This window comes from Hippoglossus hippoglossus, chromosome 24, assembly GCF_009819705.1.
Source record: "Hippoglossus hippoglossus isolate fHipHip1 chromosome 24, fHipHip1.pri, whole genome shotgun sequence".
NCBI classification, from domain to species: domain Eukaryota; kingdom Metazoa; phylum Chordata; class Actinopteri; order Pleuronectiformes; family Pleuronectidae; genus Hippoglossus; species Hippoglossus hippoglossus.
Window position 1 is genome coordinate 10,772,471 of NC_047174.1, and position 22,979 is coordinate 10,795,449.

General features: G+C 42.6%; 1 protein-coding gene across 1 annotated transcript; it reads right to left on the bottom strand.

The window, feature by feature from the left end:
- Window positions 1-536: 536 nt before the first annotated feature.
- On the bottom strand, window positions 537-22,476 carry ppp1r14c (protein phosphatase 1, regulatory (inhibitor) subunit 14C). Its single transcript, XM_034580768.1, has 4 exons — window positions 22,127-22,476; window positions 5,563-5,646; window positions 4,773-4,805; window positions 537-3,022 (listed from the first exon to the last, which is right to left on the bottom strand). Exons 1-4 carry the CDS (start codon window positions 22,358-22,360, stop codon window positions 2,948-2,950), a joined length of 426 nt encoding a protein of 141 aa, XP_034436659.1. The 5' UTR covers window positions 22,361-22,476; the 3' UTR covers window positions 537-2,947.
- Between the last annotated feature and the right edge of the window lie 503 nt (window positions 22,477-22,979).

A 22,979-nucleotide genomic window follows, 5' to 3' on the forward strand; every position in this document is an offset into this window, starting at 1 on the left:
ACACGCATCTGTATGAATTAATATAAAACCATTTCCTGCCTTGTTTAGAGAAATAGTTTTAGCATTTTGGAAAAATAGACTTATTTTCTTCTTGCTGAGAATTAGACGAGAAGATCAACACCAAACTCAGGTATGTGCTGTGAATATATGGTTACAGCTAGCGAACAGTTTAGCATTAGCTTAGCATGAAAACTGGAACTGGAACTGTTTTACATTTCACACTTTCACATCCACAAAACTGGATACAAAGTGTTCGTTACTGAGCTTTAGAAGTGCTGATAGGTGGATGTTGTGCCTGCAGACAAGGCTAACCTCTTCATCCAGTCGTTATGCTGGGCTACCATTCGCTCTTAGCTTAGCTTAATTTAGCCACAATGCCATTTACCCGCCCTAATCAAGTGTAGTAATGCTCTTCTCATATAACTCTTGGCAATAAAGCAAACAAGCTCATTTTCTCAAAATGTCTTCCTCTAATTAAACACAGAGGACATCATCCTTTATCCATTAAAAATTTAAAACAAAATACACAGGGGATATACGTTTAAACAGTACAGAGTCGTTCTGCATTTTTATTATCAGCAAAAACAAACCACACAACACATTACATTTTAAAAACAAGGACTCTTATTGTGGATGTACAGAAAAACAAAAGAGAAAAACAGAATATTTTAGTCTGAATAATAATTGTAATGATAATAATAAAAGGTATAAAAAGGAAAATGTTTATTTAGTGAAATAAAAACCTTTGGGCCAACAAAATGTTCCCTTCAACATGCTACTTTAAAAATACATGCAAATGTAGAGCTTTCTAGTATGGACACTTCCAAAATACATGAAATCCCATAAATTATAAAATATCAGTCTTTCGAACTGAACCACTTCTTGACAGAGAAAATCCTATGGCGGACCTTGACACGAATCCTGGATGCATCTCAGCTGCCTGTAATGGCTTCCTCTTCGACTTCTCCTTCCTATTCACTGATCCAGAAAACACATGACGTTTTATAAATAAATCCACCATAGCTAGCGTGGTGACACTGATCCATCCCAGCTCAGACTGAGGAGAGGAAATAGAGAGGATGCTATACTTTAGACTGAATGCCCTCCATCCATATAGACAGACATATTTATTTCAGACACATTTCTCTGGCATCAATCGGACAGTGAAAACCCCTTTTATTACAACCGAAACCTGGGAAGAACATCAAAAACAGCACCATTTTTAAAATTTCCTGGATTCTCTCCAACGTGACGGTCACGTTGTTTCAACACAAAAAGTTCTACAAAGTCATATATGGTAGTTAAGTCTAAAAAGTATTTTTTTGCTTGATTACAAGTTTATAATATATATACTCTTCATTAATGTTTTTCTCTGTTGTTAGCATGCAAGACGGGTGGTTTGGAAGTGTTATGTTAAAATCAAACATTGCCCTGCTTTTGTCTTTGGCAGCTGAGGGTATATACTGTGTGTATATATATATATATCATATGGCAGGTTTAGCTCTGCTCCATTCCAGTTGGTTCACAATTGACTGCCCTGAAATGAAACTGGGCCCAACCCCATAACAGAGTCATGATTGTACCAGAGCTTACAGCTTTTTGAGAAGTGTGTTGGTGCACAGAAATTCAGTAACAAATAAACAGTGGGTAACTTTTAAACTTGGGATTATGCGATTACAACTCATTTTCTGCAACTTGGGGGAAAAGTTTTGAAACATCCAAACCAATTTGACAAACAGTCTCTGTGAAAATGTTGTGTCACACTAACGCCTCCGTGACGTGTAACATTTAGGATGTAACAACCCCAGGTTTGGCACACCTTCCCTTGCAAGACCCGACAGGTTTAAGTGTCAAAAGTTTCAAGTTGTCTTCAGGTTCTGACTCCACCACATTTAGCGTTTAGGTGGTCAGTAGTTAAGGTTCAGTGCTAAGTAAAAGGTGAACTGATCCTGAATGTCCTTAAAGGCAACATCGACAACTATTCGAGAGGCTAGTTAGTAGAGTTAAGTGAAACCGGCTATGACAATTGGTGTTTGGGCTTTGTGCTTAAACCTATACAATCAACTGATATGTACTCTGATGAGGGACAAGCAATGAGCAACACCGCGTAACATGATAAGTGAAAGACTGCCAATCATATAGGTGTTGTAGAGAGAACTGCAACACCCATCATGCCTTGCTGTGGTGAAAAGTGCATGAGAAACAGTGGGTAGAAAGCAAAACTCTCCGCTAAAATGTCGCCCCTCTTTACCAGAATATAAACTGACAGAATTGATGTATTTACGCCTTGTGCCTAAAATAAAACTGCAGAGCTCCCTTACATTTGCAAGAACTGACAGAGGAAGGATAAAGAGGTTGACTTTAAAGAAGGACAAAAAAACTAACTGAAGACCACATATGAATCGTGTGAACAACATACAGTACTTTTTGAAGAAAAGAAGTAACAGCAAAACACCTCAGTAAAAAAGACAAATCATTAAGCACTGGGTTTACATAGTGCTACAGCTAATTTAACACCTACGTCAGTACAAACTTTTTTTTTTTAACCACCTCCCTTTTTGAGATTTATCGGTGTCTTAACTCTGTATGGCTGTTGGAATTACAGCAGCGGTTTTAACATGGCTCTGACATGTAAGGTCATATCAGGTGGTATTCATGGTAAAGCACAGTTGCAGTTCTGGCACGTTGCGGGGTTTTACATTTTTCCTGCGGCTGTATGGATGCGATTACACTATGTCGCCTCGGTTTTGCTAACGTACCTTTCAACAGTCAAATATTATAATAAACCTTGTGGTGCTATATGCATGGATTTTATGGTGCATGATTGCATTGGCTAATGTTTTGACAACTTATTTTTCATGTGATGACAGTCCATGTGGAGTGCGGTTAAGCAGGTGGTGCTGAGATGATGTAGTTGATGTCTGATTGATGGCCGACACGGCAGCGATTATAGGCCCTTCTTAGTGGGAGCGCTGAGTTTTCTCATTCCCCTTATCCTGCCCAGCAACTCACGGACAAAAACCTGCAGAGACGAAAGGGAAAAATTTGTGAGATAGACAGCTGCACACGCACGCACACGCACACACACACACACACGCACACAAATCCAGCTAAAACAATTCTTTCTTTAATGGACAATCAATGATCACGAGGCAAAAAGTGCTGCACACACCAAGTTCTAGATCTATTATTATATTATGAGAAGTGTAAAAAAATGTTTGGTTCCTTATGAGACTGGCGGGACAAATCAGAATAACGCAGTCCGCCACAGTCCAGAAAATTTATGCGAATACATTTTTAAAGGGGAAACACTCTTGGCATCCGTTCAGGGTGTTAAATGGGAAATTGGCAGCCTTCCCACCCTATAAAACTAATTCCAGGGAGCTCCCCTCATCTTATTCTCAGTTAAACAGCCGTTTAGGAAAGTGTATTTCCTAAAATGTTAAACTATTCTTTTCAAAATCAGACACATCTGATGCAATTTTACAAAATTCGACTGTCAGCCTCTCATTCATTCTGATCCGACCGAACTAGACTTTTTGGAATCGCTAGTGCCGCAGGGAATTATGAGAGAGAAGGAGCCCTGGATATTGACGCTGATTCACAAATATCCACGTTTTGCTGCATGCATGTAAAAGCAGCCAGAGGTAATACTGAAAGGAGGGGGAATGAACACTGAGAAATACACAAATACTGGATTATGAGACAAAATTGAGGAAGTGGGGCAAAGACATTTCTTATCTTGGGTCTAAGTCCATGATAGTGTGACTGTGGTGGAGAACATGCTGGAATATAATCTCTCTCGTTACATCAGGGGTGACACTGCTCATGACCTAATTACTAATGCCTCCCCCTCCGCGTGTACCTCTCCTCCTCCTCCTCCTCCTCCTCCTCCTCCTCCGGTCTGCTTTTCTCCCTCCAGCTGTCTTGTCATATACCCCTCTCTTCCCATCTCTTTGTACAGGCTTCTATCTCTTCATCACCTAATGTGCTGTGCTTCTTTCTTCCATCCCTCCCCCCATCCCTCTCTCCTTTTGTCACCTTCACCTTTTCCCTCCATTATCTTTCACTTTTCTCTTTCGCTGCTGATGGTGTTTTTGTGGGAGCGTGTTCAAAATGGCATCTTTGCTGCTCCATACTCACGGGATTACAGTGTGTCTGTGTGTGTGTGTTTGTGTGTGTGTGACACATATCAGCGGCTGTCCACTACTGTTGCTTTGAATACCACCTTGACCTTGTAATAGCTGTAACAGGCTGACCTAGTGACACACACACACACATGCGTACGGATGACAGATGGGGAGTCCTGGCATCGCCACCTATAATCACCAAAATAGCCTAACCTCGCCTCACCCCAAAACAAACACTTAACACCTTTAGACACACACGCAGACACACACCCAAATAAATCGTAAACACACACTATACACACTCAGTAAACGGACACAGTGTGTGTATACAGTATGGCAAACACACACCAGAGTGACAAACAGTGTTCTTTGTGTTTATGTGTGTTTTTTTAAGTCTTTTTAAGCCTTTGTCGTACTATAGTCAGGGTGTCAGTGAAAAGAAAGAATGATTGTGTGTGCGTGTGCGTGTGCGTGTGTGTGTGTGTGTGTGTCATCAGACGTTAATTAACTACAAACACACATCTGGGACATGGTGGTTTTACATACTCTTTTCTATACGCAGCAAATTGAATAGAGCATGTGAGCATCAATAGTGTCTAGGTCACTGATATTGACTATTTTATTGTTGAACAACATACTAACCTCTGTTGGTTTGTAGCAGTCTATTAATGATTCCTGTTCAGAGAGGAAAAAACAGATACAGTTGTTAGACGTGTTCCAGAATTGTCATCAATTCACTGCAGCTCCACAATGCACATAAATGTACGTTTTTGGGGTCTGTTTTGCTGGTGGTCAATGTGAGCTTTGGATCATGTGGATAGCTATTGCAAATTTAGACTAAGTAATGTCACTTTTCAGTTGATTGCTAATACTAGGCTTTGCTACCAGTGCCAGAAAAATACACAATTGTTAAGAATCACACAAGGAGGAATCTACACAAACTGCACAAAAAGTATAACAAAATTTGATAATTTACTTCATGTTCTATCCGAACCATATATATAAATATATAAAGATGGACAACAGCACCCCAAAAGCCAACAAAACTTTGAATCGCCCCCAGCCAGGTGGCTGGCTGCAGTATAGGTCATGAACCCAGCTGATGGGATATGGACCAGACAAATTTGCCTTGTTTTTAATTCGTAAATTGATGCTATAAATACTGTGTCGTACATAATGGCGGACTCCTGATTGGTCCAGAGTGTTTTCTCAGACTCAGAAATCAAATGATGTCTAAAGCACAAGATGGCATCCCCTGGATATTTTAGCTTCATTTTTGTACAATGAGTGGGAGAGGACATGTGTCATATATCTTTATATACAGTCTATGGCTTGTACACGTCGTCAAATTGACACTTGTATTCTTTATTATAGGGCTGTTTGCTCAATGAGACATAGGCACAAGGACAAACATTTACACAGGGTAACATACCTGCATTTTGCTGGCTCTCTCGTCGTCACTGGTGACATCCAACAGGTCATCTATATCTATCTCCACCTCAGGCATCTCCTCCTCCTGGAACAAAGAGATGCTCTTGGTTAGTGAGCGGCTGACACAGAGGCTCGTCAGGCAGACAAGGACATTGAAGAGGATAAGATGTAAATGGGAAACAAAATGAAATTGAAAAAACTATCACCAAAACCAATCACACACTTTCTCTCACTCTCATTTCCTTCTCTCCACCTCTCAGCACAAACCCTAGTCTTAATTCAAAACACTGTTTCCACATCTCTGCACTCCAAACAGCCCACACATCTATTTGCCTATTACGAACAGGCATCGCATGGAAATGTCATTGTGCTGGGGCAGGGCCATTTAGTGGCTTGGTGGTTAGAGGCTGTATTCAGCTCAGCACGACTTCAAAAGGTCCTGTGCTCCTTTGGTTCATTTTACTCCACCACAAGGCTTGTGCAAAAGAGCCGTGCAGGGAGGATCAACCCTTCTCTCCCAGCTACCGCACCATCTCCAAAACGCTCCCTTCTGGGAATTAAAGTCTCTGCAACCATGTGCAAGTGCAGCTTCTTCGTCCAAGTGGTGGCCTGCACAGACAGCGAACTGCTCACTGACATCATACTGCAATAAAATGGACTCTACTGCTGCTGCTGCTGCTGCTGTCCCACCCCAGTTTACCTTGGAAAAATATCTATGATTACAAGCTTCACGATTTAAGTCCAACGACAACATTAAGTGCCAAAGTGAGGGTGTGAAGGTCGGGACTTTTATGCAGGGAACCACAGTTTGCGTTACAGGCCTGTAATTTATGTTTTTCTTTTTATTAACAGTTGTCACAGTCTTTTCCCAAATGTTTACAAAGCTTTTTAGTTGCACAACCTTAACCGCAGTTTGTACGTGGGAAAAGGGAGGGAATGAAAGCTTTTACCTCATGAAAATTAAATAGACTTCAGTGATTCCTCCCCGAAAAACGATGGTACTACCACAGCTACAAGGCTCAGTCTGACAGAGAGAACCCCTTGACAGGAAACATGCCTGAAAGGTACGACACCCTCTTGCTTTAACATTCCTGGACCAGCCAGGATGCTACAAGACTAAAGCTGACTCTAGTTATAAGTTGTATTTGTATTCAAGCCTCTCTGAAGACTCCTGTATGCTTTAGCCTGAAGCTTGCGCTGGTATTTCTACAGAGGAGCATGGACGGTGGAAGGATGATTAGATTTTTGCTCTCAGCGTCGAAGTTCAGTCACTGTGATTCCAGTTCTGCACGGGTGGGTTGATGTGCACAGAATGAAATTAGCTCACAATTACAGTACCGACAGAGGAAAGCATGGTACATTAAGAGCTGTGTGTTTGATAGCATGACTACCGCAGATTAACTGTACCTAGTGAAGATGTGCAACATGGCGACCTAACCTCACGAGTCTTAAAATATCCTCTCGACATCAGTGACACATATCGACGCTTGCTCAAATCTCATCTGAATTTGCTCACTCGCACACATATGGCTAGCCCACCTTCATCCTTATTCCTGAGCCGTTAAGAGGCATTTACATCTGCAGCATTTTAAGCATCTCCGCGTCTCCACAGACAAGCCAAGCGTCCCCTTCGACCTCCAGCTCCGAAATCTCTCTCCGTGTCTTAACGAGAGGGTCTCGCTCTGAAATCCCCCCCCGCATTAAGGAAACAGAAAAGTATAGCAGAGAGAAGGGGGAATGTGGCAGGACGTATGAAAGCCTGTCATCATTAGAATTGGCGTGTGTGTGTGCGCTGTGGAACTGAGGATATATGCAAATGTTCCAACATCAGAGGAGGGATACATGGATGGGGGATGGAGAGAGGTTCAAAAAGGAGAGGAAATTATGATAATAATGTTATTACATTTCTCACACTACTACTTTTTTATTTTCACATTTTGACAATATACTGTTTGGAATGATTGTATCATAGAAATCTGCATTTAAAAGTAAAATTAAACATAATTCGCAATAATAAGAAAACAGAGGCCTACGACTGCACTCTAGCTCGTATAGCTCTTCGCTTTCTCCTAACAACTGCCTCCTGCAACTGAAAACTTAATTTGATTCAACAATATCTGACTAATTTAGTTTTACGACATTAATAAGGAAATAGCAAAGTCTAATCATTAAATTAGATAAACTAGTCCTGCTAAATGGTAATTAACCTAGCTTGGCAGAGAAGCAGTAATTGTCGTCTCAGTGCTTCTGGCTGTGTTCAAATTCACGTGAATCATTGTGGTTTAGCTAATGATACCTGAAAATAACATATCAAATGCATTAACATACGTTTATTAAACTAGTTTGTTGGTAAAAAAGAAAGCTAGGAATAAAGATCACTATGTGTCTTAGCAGTGTGCCATAGGTTTTCCACAGTTCTAGTACCTCTTTTCTCTCAGCCTCACTATTTTACTTCGTAGTCATCGCTCTTTTGCATGGGGTTAAATGGCGAATTAGAAAAACTGTATTCTTAATTTAGATCCTGCAAAGCTGACCGACGAGTCAGTTCATGCCCTCAGGACAGATGAAACCCATAAACTAGAATTTCAAGAAAACACGGATGCTTCAACTTGTTGACTGCACCTGAGAGAGATCAGGGATCATGGCCTCAGTCATTTATGGTAAAAAAACAACAGTGAGTGGTGTTCTATTTGCACACTGTGGTATGTTGTTTTTCATTCAGAGAGAAGACCTAACCTAATAATAGAGATGGATAAGTGAATTAGAATGAGCAACAGAGTGAAGGGAAAGTCAGCCAGGAGGGAGAAGTTTACAAACTGACCTACTTCTATCTATCTATCTAACCATCCATCCAGTTGTCATTCAGACTGCCTATCGAGTGTGTGTGTGTGTGTGTGTGTGTGTGTGTGTGTGTGTGTGTGTGTGTGTGTGTGTGTGTGTGTGTGTGTGTGTGTGTGTGTGTGTGTGTGTCTGACTATTCCACTTGTCAGCATGCAGTCCATCACCCTCTGCCACAGGGATTGGTGATGACTAGGGCAAGTATGGCATGTGTGTGAAGCATGACTGCAGGCAATAGTGGACGACATGCAAATCTTCTCTCACACGCACGCACGCACACGCAGCTTTTTTGCAACCATCAATCCTTTGCAAAGAAACGCTCAACACTGAGCCTCGTCTTTCTCTGAGGTGTTAGATAAGTGTGTTAAATATCCAACGACAAGAATGGAAACACACTTACACACTCACTGACATTCCGATAAACACTGGAGTTGCTGTTGTCTGGATGTGATTGAGAGAGAGCCTAAAATAGTTTGAGATCACAGCCATTACCCGGGGGAAAATAATTTTCCACCTCGCCAGCAGTGGAAGGATGACAAAAATGACAGCGTGCAATGTCAGGAGAGATAGACTCGCATAAAACACACAAAAAATACATTTAAAATAATGCACATACAAAATCTGACTTCTCTATGATTTTCTTAGACAGTAGGTAGAGGCATGGATTGTAAAGTGGTTCATACAAATCACACAGATCCTCTCCCAAAAAATGTTGGGGTTTGGTTTTTAATATGTAATGAATATTTAGCAGCAGAGAGAACAATATAAACCAGGCAGAAATAAAGAAACAACAATAGAAAAGGTGACAGAGGCTGTCAGTTGCAAGGTGGTTATGAATAGTGTAAACATAAATAAATTCGTCTTTTGGTGAAGTAGACAGTACTTTGTTTAGTTCAGTCCTTTATTTATGCCACCATGCACATGAAATTAAACTAAACAGTTCCTATGATGTCTCCTATAACATCCTAAACAAAATGCAACACCACAACAGCCCATTCACAATGGCCACACAACTGAGAGACTATATTTAAAAAATGCTAGCATGAAGTTATCGCACACTATTTGCCCACACTGCAGTTTATTAAAGAAATAAAGAGGCTACTCACAGGTAAAATCTAGAGAGGCATACAAAAAATAAATAAATTAGATTTACCACACACCTCCACCAAGGCCGAACATACTACGCATGACTGTCGGGAAAAGGAATAGGCCTTATTACCTAAATTATTTATTTGTCATAAAACAATGTCCTGAGTAGAATAAAATACTGTTCTTAGGCTACTCTTTGTCACTTAGTACACATATCAAAATTACTGTTTAGTTTTACGATGTGTATAATGTGTGAAATCAAGCAATAAGTAATTCTGTGTTAGAAGCAACTTTTGCCGCAGATATGTTTGCACATGTAGAAGAAAGACATAGTAAAATCAGCAAAATAGAGTTAGTGTGTAAATCATGTGTCGAGGATAGTGTGTGCAAGAGAGATAACAAGGAGCTAAGTGTTTGTTTGCGATGAACGCGACTTTGTTTCGACGAAGCCTGCGAGCCAGCAAGCAAAAGAGAGTCTGAGGGAAACATTGAGAGCGAGACACCCGTCCAGTGTGTTGTTGTTGTTGTGCGCAGAGGAAGTGTGTGACTGTGTGTCGGACCTGTTTTCGCCAACAGTCAAGCAGCTGCAGTGTTTTCAGTCTGGTTGGTCCGATGAAGTGAATCAAAGCTAATGGAATTAGCCCGACCCCGTGACTCACCACAAACTCTATTCAGGCTCAATGCAAACACACAACTCGGAACAAAGAGTCAAACCCCTGGTGACAGGGGATCACATCACTCGGCCCGTGATTCATTATTATTTCCGTATGAACCAGAACTACCAGTTCTCCATGTTCTCTCCATGGAGTGAATATCCAGCTGAGGTTCACCATTGTTTTACATCGGTTTCTGTCACTCTCCGTCTTCTCCGTTGTTTTTGTTTTGCCCCGGTAGAGTTTCCACAGTTACTCCGATCATTCAACTGCCAACCATTTCCGCTACCTGAAAGCTAACAATAACTAGCGGGGAAAGGCAACATCCAATTTGTTTGCACAGTGGCAGGCATAAATTTAGCCTCAATTGTTTCATCAACTTTTATTCCTGGCTGCAGACAGATTTGCACTGACACATTTTGTTCTCATGCAACTAGTTGTATCATAAAAGTGAGAAATTATGCCATTAGTTTAGCTCTATTCGGTAGCATTACTGCAGCCCATGCATTTGACAAGTGAGGCGTGAGGCTGGAGCTAAAAGGTTTTGTCTGAAAGGATCATGGCAGCTGTCAAGTGTGGATGCTGAAAATGGGAGGCATAGCAGTTGACATCGTTGTCTATCAGCTGTCATTTTCTCTCTGGTCATTTTCAATGTGTGTGTGTGTGTGTGTGTGTGTGTGTGTGTGTGTGTGTGTGTGTGTGTGTATAGCTGCTTTTAGACACGCTCTGAACTCCGGATATATTATTCGGTGAGGGTGTATGTTAGAATCCAGAGGATTTACAGCGATCAAGTGGGTAAGTTGATGAAAAAAATTAAAGAAAACAAATATCTCTGGATGAAAAGTTTGTAGTTTGCAAAGACAACGAGATTCAAGAGCTTTTGGCGATAATGGCCGACGCTGGGGTCATTGTGTTGTAAACAAACAAAAAAAAGTTGACTGTTGCAAACGCATCTTACTTTAAGAATCTACTGCTCTCTTGTTCATATATGAAAGGCAACGTCCGGAGGCAGTCTGGACCCAATTGTCTGAAAATGGCTGATGTTTGTGTGTTTCAGGGGTTTTAATGCTCCAAATGGGAAAAAAAAGTACTGGAAGTACAGGCTGACATTGACAGATCCCCCACACAACATAGATAATACGGTCTTATCCGCTTTTAAAGAAAAGTTAACTAGTAAATAAGATCATAACACCTACGCTCCTTTAATCACAGCTCAAGTTATAAGATGCTGTGGGGAGAAAGTGAGACAAGGCACATGGCAAAAGAAAGAAGGCTTTAATAAGTCAAATAATGAAATAACAAGAGATGTGCTTTAACGTAGGGACGGTGTAAAGATGAGAGTTACAGAGAAGAGAAAAAGGGAAATGAAGGGTAAGTATAAGAGCAGTAATTAGAAAACATTTAAAATAAAGATAGAGGGAAACAGGGAGTGTTCTGATAAGTGGGTCACTGTGGTGATGAGGCAGAGGGGACGGAAGGAGGAGGATTGTGCAACAAATAAAATCCTCACAGCTCAGTTTTCTACCTCTCTCCGCACTGCCATGCTGTGTCACATCAAAGCGGCGAGGAGGAGCTCAGGGTTCGATGAATTCATCTTATGAGACAGAGTGAGACGAGGGAGAGAAAACTACCGCACAAGGAAAAATACATGGGGAGGGACGGGACAAGAACAAAACGAAGAGACGGGAAGCCCAGAGGATGAAGGTGAACAAGAGGACACGGGCGGGAGACATGATTTACAAAGCACGGAGAGGGGGATGAAAATACCTGGAACAGTGACGACAGATTAGAGCGACTGTAAAAACATGTGTTTCATCAGCTGCTCATCCACCCCCCGCCGTCTCACAGCACCTCCCTATTGCCCCTCCAGCGATGCAATTTGCTGAAACCATGCAGCACAGATGAAGTGACTTCACTGGGTAAAGTTAGCTGCTGCAGCAGGCGCTTTCCCACGCTGATTCAGCTGTACTCTAGAGGACACACTGCCGCATATCAGAGGGAGAAGTGGTTGGAAGACAAAATGGGTTGGAGGGAGAAATTAACCCTCAAGGGAACATTTTGGTTTAAAATAAGAGTGATTATGCAGGATGGTTATGGGAAATTAATTGTGATGTAAATTAATCATTTGTTCCCTTCTCATTGCTCACTCTATCTGGATAGGGATACCTCCACATTAATACATTTTAACATATCACTTTTCCACATTTACATCCGCTGTCCACACTACTCTGGAGATGCTTGGAAACAAAGCTTGTAAACTCTGCTTGTAAACTCTGCTTGTAAACTCAGCTTGGAAACTCCAGGTCTTAGTCTGGACAGACAGAAACAATGACACGCATCTTCGCCTCCTAATTGGATCCTATCGTCACAAGTCCACTACCACTGGTAAATGCAAATCGTTGCTCCCATTTACTTCCAGTAACAGTTCAATCTCGTCATTGGCCCAAGCCAAGAAAACCTTAATTTCATTCGGCCGTTGTTGTTCATGTTGTTATGCAACTAAGCAACCAATAATGAAAATAAATATGTCTATTATTTCTGAAATGGCACTATAGCACTTGTCTGGACAGATATTCTGTGGACGTGGCCCTAAAGGACAGACTCAAACTAGTGGCTAGTGATTTACAGTTAATTGTTGTATTTCCTGCATTATAACTACATGTACAACCTTACTGTGCTTTAATTATATTCCCCCATGTTTTTCTTTACTTCATGATAAAGAGTTAAGCACACTATGCGCCTATGATGCCTAAGACGTGCAGGACGGTCAAGAAGCTTCGGAGACCCTCACATCAGATGATGGGAGGTTGTGCCTGAACATTTCTGTAACTTACTGAAACCAACAATCCAACATTCACACCAATTTCATGCTATGACTTGCCAACTGTGCAAAAATAACTAATAACCACTACAAACACTTTTGATTTCCTACATGGCTGGACAAGTTTACCGAACAACAGGCTCTGATTGAGCACAACCCAAACCTTACTTACACAGCTAGAGCTACTTCAACTTCCATTTCACCTTTGTCTCCTAGAATTGAGACTATCATCCCCCCCATGACCCTCAGAAAAGCATAAGCAATATAGATGGCTGGAAGGTCAAAAGGCTTGAAATCATATCATCTTCTTTTGGTAAAAAAAAAAATCCTGATTTAAACACACAATAACTATTAGGTTGTACTGTCAACCATGGAAATGCTAGCATATATCTTGTGACCCCATTTCATAGTTTTGTGGTTCAGGGGCACATGATTCATTTCACTGCATTAACCAGACAAACAGTTTCCCCCTCTGGCTGATGTATTGACAGCTGAGGCCCATTAGGACCTTTACCCTCAGAGTAAAAACAGTGGCTCCAGCTAAACTGGACAAAAACGTCAATAGCATCAAGGTCACAAGCAGTCAGCCAATCAGCAAACTAGCATATCAAGACACAAATGGATTTATTCAAATTACAGCGACGATTAGAAAACCCTTTGTTGTGAAGGCAAAGAGAACAAGCAGAGCTGTAGCAGCAATAAATCAAAGCTGACCCGGTCTTTTCTGTCTCTATTTCCATTTTCTATGAAGTGATTTGACTGTGCCACTTCCAAAATGTGCCGAGTCATCCCGCACATGCAAAGGTAAGATATCGAATAAACAACACACCCTCATCCGAACACACCTCGGACTTTGAAAGTCAAAACAACAATCTTCCTTCTTCCCCCTCCGTCTCAGACACGTGTGAATGACGACAGTGTCTTACATCTGTTCACAGCGCCAACCATAGAGAGTGAGTCAGTGTTTTGTACACAACCAGTTTATAAACGGCGACAGTGAAACCAGTGATTAAGGGGATCATCGCGGGATGGGAGGAGATGTCATAGGAAGACACGAAAGTCTGTGTGTGAGTGTGAAAAGTCAACATCTCTTCCCTTTCACAGGCTCGGCGGCGATCCACTCTGCAGCTGGTTCTCCGTTTGCCTGTCAAACTAAAAATCACTTTGAAGCTGACATCCCCAAATGAAAGATGGCTAGAGAATAATTCACAAAAAAATTATCTAAATGGTTAAAATGGGAAGTATGTCACTGACTACGATTGCACTTGGCGTTTTAAGATCTTTCTCTCGTACCACTTTGTCTTGGGACTCCAGGGGCTATATTTGCAAGACCCATAATTCAAGTTTATAACCTACAGACATTTTGTTCTTTCCCAATCTTTTTTTTTTTTTTTTTGCCAGATCCATCTTTTTTTTCCTCCAGCAGGCAGACTGATATGCCTCCCAAGGGTTGGCAGTAATATCCACTACCACTATGACAGCATTGTGCCATCACAGCTCAGCCCATAAACACAGAGTACGGGGTTAATAGAGTGGGAAACCACAAAGGACGAGGAGGAAAGGGGAGAGGAAAGAAGAGAAAGATGGAAGCTGACAGCAAGAACAAAAAGAACGGTTTCATTTCATCATTATTATTTTATTTTTATCATAATTTTTTTCAGAACATTAGCTTCTCTGGAAATGGAGATGCTTTGGCTTCACCTCATGGAACCCGTCATGTCACACTTTAACATTTATGATGATAATTATTGATATAGACTAATATAGACATTTTTGATGATATTGTCCCGACCTATTTGGAACCACTCATATGATTATCGGTGTCAGCAACAGACCTATGATGACTAATCCACATTTATGTGAAAGCCACACTGGCGGTACGACAAACACTGGAGGGAAAAATCACAGAGAAAGAAGCGGAGGAGGATGAAAAGCAGGTGGGTGGGAGTCTTGACGGATCTGAAGTTGAGACGAGGGAGAGGAGTAAAAGGAGGAGAGAGTGACAACAGGATGTGAGGGATGACAGGAAAAAGGGGAACAAACACATTGCAACCTTTGCCCTTGGTTTTGCATTTGCGATAAGACACTTGACACCTTTCTGCTGCCGGTGTGTTTATAACCGTTTCAGCAGCTGGTGGCTATCTGCTCTCTAAACGGCGTTCATGTCAACACCGCCGATTTGTTTAGCAGCAGACGCATGTGTCTGCAGGTGTTGTATGAAATGTGTCAACGCGTGCTTGGACACAGACGCCAAGCGAGAGTCTAATTTAGTCTGTGCAATTTAAATGGCTGATAGATGAAATATGTGCCTTCCCACACACAACAAACAACTATGACCTTCTCCCAACCGGATCCATTAACGCATCAGGGACACTTATTAAAACAAACATCCTCTGTATCATATTCCTCTACATATCTGCTACCTGCTTGTTTGCACTGTTTTTACTTACCCCTGATAAATGTGCAATAATATATATTAATATGCACTTATATAGAATAAACTTGTCACTCTGTATTGAGCTCTATTTTACTTTATTTTATTTAAATGTATCTTATTTAAATTTCCCATACTTCTTCCCACAGCACAAAGTGTAGCCAAAATATCGCAAATACGGGCGCCACCATGATGCGCTTTTGACGTAATTTGGAGCCATAGTCTGAGCAGTAGTGTTCGTGGTGTTGAGTTGCAGTATCAAGGTCCCCTAGATACATGTGTTCAACTAATCTCATCAAATAACAAATTAAATCGAAATAAAACGAAACCTACAAGAAAAATATTGATCGCCCCCTGGTGGCTGGCTGCAGTACATGTCATAAACCCCACCTCCTCTTTCTGAGTGGATGGGACGTGGACCAAACTTAAAGGTCAAAGTAAACGTCAAATACATTTTTCTTAACGATAGTACTTTTAGGTAATTCAAGTGTTCATTTAACTGCTAAATTTGGTTTCAATTAGTCACCCTCAATGGGGTGAGATGTCCCGATTGACAGCTGAGTGACTCGCGATTGGTCGAGTGCATTTATCGGCTGGACCTACCACGGTTTCATCGTTTGATCGCTACGGCGTAGACGCTGACTCCAAACAACATCTCTATGCAGATATCCTCTTTTTCTATTTTCTATACTTATCCGCACCTTCTCTAATGTCTTTCACTTTGTGTATGATTTCGACCGTCACACATTTTGAGGGCGAGCGTCTTGAAAACGAATTAGGTAATCACGCTTACCTCACTTCCTGCTATCAGTCAAAGTGAGATGTGCTCGATTGATCTCATCCATCAGCTGTCAGCGGTGATGGATGCACATTAGACAGGGACAGTAATGAAGACGCCTCCTATATACCCGCAGCATGACCTACACTATAAAAAAGTCTGCCTTTATGTCTGCAGCATGTGTACGTACAGTATATCCAGTAGCATTATGTTTCCGTCTTTGTGTGTCATTATGTGTGTGTTTCTCCCCGGCGTGCTATTCCTAAACCTATTGAACATCGATAATGACTTGGCTTGAATTGCACTGTTTACTCCTCCTCTGCTTTCCTACGAGGTTCACATGATACACGGTCGCTCTCCTTCCCAGCAAGAAAAAACGATGTGAAAGGCGAGGATGGGGGAAGGTTATTGACAAGGTCGCAGGACAAAAGAAGTGGGGGGGGGGGGGGTGGTGAAGAGGCTTGATTCTTTCTTCTCATTTTGATGCTAAGGGGGAAATGAATTCAGCAACAAGACCAAAATTTCTTTGTCCATGACACACATGTACAAACGTCGCCTTGAGACAGACCCTTCAACACAAAATAGTGGGAAACAACCCACCCCCACTTCTTGTGGTGATCATTATCCAGAGAGAAAGAGAGCAACAGACAGAGGAGTCAGTATTATCCACGAGAAGATGCTCCTGATGATCTCCTACTTCCCCTTTACTCCATTTGCTCCCAATATGTACGCTGACCTGCGCATGTGTGTGCACTCATCCATTTATGGAAAAGACCCCCGACCGCTCGCCACCCCGTATCTGACAAACACGCATGGCCTTATCCACACACACACACAAGGCCTCAGGGCAGAGCACTGTGTCTGCGCTTGTACACATGAATAACCTTCACTGAGTGGGGCTCTATTGAAGGCCGAGCCGTTGAAAAGTAGGGCATTACAGTGTCTCCCTCCCGTTACTCTGCAGCATGCACCCCAACAACACACGGAAAAACTGCAGAGTCTGCGAGCCGACATCAGATTTTGAACTCTTCATCAGTTTCTGCTCTCTCTCTCTCTCTCTCTCTCTCTCTCTCTCTCTCTCTCTCTCTCTCTCTCTCTCTCTCTCTCTCTCACAAAGCAAAGGTCTTTTCCTCGACAGCCTCCATCGATTGCGTCGCGGTGCTCTCAGACAGACTGACACACTCTGCCTTTTAATCACCTGGACGTGACCTCAGCATTTAACTGCAATCCTCATCAGCCCAGTCTGGGACAGAGTGGGGGGGGGGGGGGTCATTTAGAGTGTGCAAAGGAGAGAGAAATGAGGACTGTGCTGTGCTTCGAACTAGGCGAGATTACGCGTAAGATTTACATGGTGCATGAGCGGGGATTATGAACAAATAGTCCCTGGGCCCAGTCAGGTAATGAGCCCACCTTCCTACCTTTGCAGGACCCCAAGAGAGTGAACATTATTGTGTCGTTTATAGTCATTTTGTTTCTCTTTCTGGTTGTTATGTGTCTTGTTTTTATTCATTTATTGTCCCTATGTGGTCGTCTAGTTTCTTTTAACGAAGCTCTGTAAATTCAAACAAGAAATTTTAACAGTCGCTTTAAAGAGAGGCTCCGGCACATGAGTCTGCTGACTTCTCGGGCTCCTGGGCCTGTGTTAAGTAGCGTATCGGTGGCCCAAAGCTAACAGGTCTTTCAGTTAATGGAGACTAGAAACATGAAGGATTTGTTTTTCCTTTTTTTCTTATGGACTCAACTTGAAATCAAAATTTGTGCTAAAAAAATCTGTCAATCAATGAGATGACAGAAAATTAATCTGTAACATTTTTGATAAATCATTTCATTTACCTATAATTTTTGTTCCCAGTCAAATTTTAGGGTTCACTACTGTTCTATGCAAAAGAAAATCAGCAAATCCTCACATTTAATAATATATTTAGCTTAATCTAACTTTCACAACAGTTACCTGATTTTTAGTATTGTTTAATTAGTGACTTTGATGCTGCTGTAGCCAGGAGTAGAGCTGCACTGGGAGCACTTGGATGTTTCGTGATCTCTCCCTCCCTCCATCTCTTCAAGTCACCCCCTCCTCTACGCTCTCTGCCTCTTCTCCCCTCTGTCCTCTGAACAGAGGAATGAACAGAGGCTACATTTCTCAGGAGAGCAGAGAGGGATCCATCTCTGACACATCTCACCCTCTGTCATTCAATAGCCCAGAGAGAGAGAGAGAGAGAGAGAGAGAGAGAGAGAGAGAGAGAAAGAGAGAGAGAGAGAGAGAGAGAGTTTCAAAAGGGAAGTCTCTTTCTATTTAAATGTCTTATCTGATTGTCTTGAGGTTAAATTAGCTTTTGGATATTTTAAGTAATATGCTCACTGGGCGTTAGATGAGAAGAATGATACCAATCTGTAGCTTAGCATTGCCCGCGGGAACAGCTAACTTGGCTCTGGCACGTACTTTTCTGTTAAAACATACATTGGGCTGGATGCAGTACAAGTCATAAATCCCACCTCCTCCATGTTAGCACATATGGATCAAACCTTTGACTGTATATTACTGTAGATGGACAACATGACAGCTCCTAAAAGTGAAGCCAAAATCATCTTGATCGCCTCCTGGTGGCTAGCTGCACTATAGGTCATAAACCTTTCCTTCTCCACATTAGCAGGTGGGACATTGACCAAACTAAAATGTCAAAGTAGACGTTAAATAGATGTTTTTTAAGGTGAAATGTCGTGATTGACAGCGGAGACTGACTCATGATTGGTCGAGTGCGTATAACGGCAGTACCTCCACACCAAGGATCACAAATGCTCAGGTGACCTCAAAAGTGCAAGATGGCGGCAGCTGTATCCGGGATATTTTAGCTTCATTTTTGTACAATAGGAAGAAGAGGAGACACATCGTCCATCTTTATATGGCTTATGGTTAGTGTCCTTATATGTGAATGGTATCAGTCCTCTCATCTATGTGAGGACACAAATAAGTATATTTCCCCAAAATGTTGACCATCAAAGTTTTCCTACATTCATTATGTAGCAGTAAAAACCTGTTAATTTGAAATGTATCTCTTAAATTGGGAGTTAGCTACTGATAAGTCTTTTCCTGCTCTGGATTTTTATGTTGCTGCGTAGTAATTTTTTGGACACAAAAATCCCAGACAAAAACAAAATCCAATTTGCGTGAATTAACCTTTTCTCCACTTTGTTACTTTCAGCATCAAGGCTCCACCGTCGCCCCCCCCAACACAAACACAGTCTGTGATGTCCTCCAGTATCAGGTTTTCTTATGAAACAGATACAGAGGCTGACCTTTAAGCCAGGTCAGTGCAGCCAACTCTCTCTCTTGCTCTTTAACACACACACACACTACACACACTACACACACTAAACACACTAAACACACTAAACACCTTTGTCCACCTTATGGTCTTAACGTGGAGGTGTTAGCAGGCATAAAGTAGGTCTGATTTCCACTTTCGTGTGACCAGACATCACCAGTGAAGCAGCGTTCAGATGAAAGAAAGCTTCCACAATGCACCACAGCAGCGTGTCACAATAATGATCTACACATTTCATCACCTGTCATCCTCTGAAATCCTGCCATGCCTTTCTACTGCCATTCAGCACTGTGCTGGTTCCAGCATCCAGCATGATATCAGATTTTATCATGCTGGCAATAACGCCATGGAGCAAGAGGATTATTGTATGATATCATCCCATTTGATGTGCGAAAGTCATAATGTGAGGAGGTGTCATGCTGCTGGGAATATCTACAATGAAATGTGGGAAAAGGGAAGTCAAGACAAGGGGGACGTCTGCAGATAATAGAGTGAAGGCTTTTTCCCACAGTGGAGCCATGATAGCTGAATCAAAGATTGATTTCTGTTCTTCAAGAAATCACAGCAGGGAACGCAGAGGCAAGACAAAAGGCGAATGTTGCATGGCCGAGACGTGACTGTCTGAGATCAACACTGGGACGGTGCACGCCTGCTCTCTTTGAAAACATCAAATGGACTGGTCGATCAGTGTGTGGGGAGGCAACGTTCGACTTGTAGATCAAGCGCACCTGCTGACAACAGACCGACGTGCAGCCAAGAGCTCGTCCTGCTTTGAAATGTAAACCAGTCCACCCTTAGACTGACTGCCCAGCTCTTTTTTTACTGAGTGAAAACCACAGCAGGGCTATAAAGAGAGGAGGAAGCTCACAAACAAGACGGAAGACATGAAGACAGCAGCTGAGGGTTTAGACGGCTGCAAGGAAGATTCACCTTTACTGATGTCTTAGATAGAAGCAGATTGGAGCTGCAGGAGACCACACGGGCTCCATTTGAAAAGTCTATTCGCCTTCAGTGTTTGCATTGCAATACTCTCAATGTTTCCTGATGACAAGCAGCGCCTTGCTGTGATTTGTGCAGGTGTTTCTCCTCTGCACATGCACACACATTGCAATCGATCTTTGGAATAACCTGAAATTCAGCATGCTGCACAAATGAATAACCACATGTGCACCACTGAGTACACAAAGCTTGACACACACACACACACACACACACACACACACACACACTGGCACACAAATGCATCAAAATCAAACCCATCCCCTCAGCTATTCGTCTGACAGGTTCATGTGAGCAGGCACGTGTTGTGTGTTCACGCTCACACCGCCCGTTCCGTCTCCGATTGGCTGTGTTGGAGGTGACAGACACGCAGAGGCTGTGCCCGTGGCGTGCACGCGTGCATATGTGCGTGTCTGCGTGCGGGCCCACTGCTGTGAGGAAGCGGGTCAGAGCCCGAGGAGGCGATTGGCTGGCGAGGAGAGTCACAGCATCAGCAACATCCTTAACCCACTGCCCTTCTTTCCTCCTCTCCAGCCCAACACCTCCTCCCACTTGGCTCTGGCAGCATACTGTTTATATGCGTGTGTGTGTGTGTGTGTGTGTGTGTGGTATCGGGCACACGCACGCACACATTAGCTATCCATCTCTCTCTCTCTCTCTCTCTCTCTCTCTCTCTCTCTCTCTCTCTCTCTCTCTCTCTCTCTCTCTCTCTCTCTCTCTCTCTGTCCCCTCCTCCTCTTCCAAACGCAACCCCCCATACCCCTTAAAATGTTAAAGAATGCGACTTGTGGACGTGAGAGCGCAAATTAATTGGACTGTCAATATCGTCTGGCGACAGATCCTCACTCTAAAGGTACAAAGGGTTTAAAAGGTCAAATCTCTGCTACAGCAAGGATGCAGGGATTCATTCCAATGCGCTCTTTATATCGATCATGCGTTTAAGATACATTTTACTCTAAAGGACATCTCGATATAGAGACTAATATGGTTCAGGGAATAAAATTACAACCAATGCAAAAAAAACCCGCATATTCTCAATCTAGACAAATTAGATCGAGTCTGATGAATGGCACGTTTTCGGTGAAACACTGGTGCGTAAAAGGCGCAAACCGTGCGCTTTCTCTCGCCCTCGACCTCGTTTACACCAGCCGTCCCTCTCTCTCTTTCACTTCGCGACAGAGACGGTGAGAGATGAGACAATGCATCGTCAGGCAAAGAGCCACACCATCAAACCAGACAGCTTTGTGTCGCTTAGACTCTGCAGCAGCGACTCAGTAGGGCAGCAGGTATCAATGTATCAGAGGACAAAGACACATAAACCAAGGGCTATTCACTGGAGGGGGTTAAGGAGATGCAGTGAACAGCTTGGAACATCTAAAAAAATCACAGATGAGAGGCGAACAGCTGCAGTCTGGTCCAGAAAACCCAAATACATTCATCAAACAAAGGAAGAATCACCAATCCTATATCAGATTGAGTGTGTAAATTTGATATGCGGTTATATTTGAGTCATAAACCGATATATTTGAGAGATCAGGAACCCAGGAGCAGGATTTCTCCACCTGTCTCCATGTGCATTTGAGGGTGTCTGTGCCAAGTGCCGAGTCGAAGATGTGCGCTCCACACTCACCTCGCAGTCGTACAACTCACTGAGCTGCTCGATGATCCACTCCTCCAGCACGAGTCTTTTCCGCAGCTCCTTCCTGTCGTACTTCACCGTCACTTTGCCCTGCCGCTTCTGCACCGGGTCGTCCCCGGTGATGGGGCCGGAGCCCACGCAGCTCACCCCGGACGCACCTTGGAAGAAGACGCGGCTGCCGGCGGTGGGCAGAGGGGCACTAGTCTCGGTGCTGGCGGCCGACATTGCGGGATGCAGGGGGGGTTATTATAACAGAGAAGTGTGTGTCTGTGTGGATGAGAGGGGGGATGCTGAGCTGAGAGGTTGTGGGTGCTGCACGGCAGACAGGAGACTGGTGAGGGGCTTTTAAACAGCTGCTATTTAAAGCGCAGCGCCGGAGACAGTCGAGGAGGCGGAGCCACACTGTAAGAAATGAGCATAGGTGCCTGTCTTGTTTTCAAATAGATGTTCATATTTCCCATAATAGAGAAAAACAAATGTTCATACACAGAGTGGAATGAAATAACTGAGTTCTATCAGTATTAAGGTGAATTTCATTTAATAAAACATGAGAGAAAATTGTCCATTCCACCACTAAAAATGGCAAAAAAATGGTTCTGCAAAGAATTGAATTAAAATCTCTCTAATTACCCTTAAAGATATCATCAGCAGTTTGTGGTTCAGCCAACATTATTAAAGATGTCTATATTTTTTGCAGTGTGTCAGCTAAATTCCCTACATGGTGCTCCTCGTGCACCAGCGCGCACTGGAGAGTTCTGCTCCTCTATAACCATGTGTTTTTGATTTCATTATTTACCAAACTATTCATGTTGGGTATTTACGTCTTGTTGTGTGATGTGCAGAT

Excerpts from the sequence above, each read along its gene's own strand:
- ppp1r14c (XM_034580768.1), bottom strand. The coding sequence starts at position 22,360 with ATGTCGGCCGCCAGCACCGAGACTAGTGCCCCTCTGCCCACCGCCGGC. Across the intron at positions 5,647-22,126 it reads GTGAGTTGTACGACTGCGAG|GAGGAGGAGATGCCTGAGGT; the intron begins GTGAGTGTGGAG and ends TCTTTGTTCCAG. Across the intron at positions 4,806-5,562 it reads AGAGAGCCAGCAAAATGCAG|GAATCATTAATAGACTGCTA; the intron begins GTATGTTACCCT and ends CTCTCTGAACAG.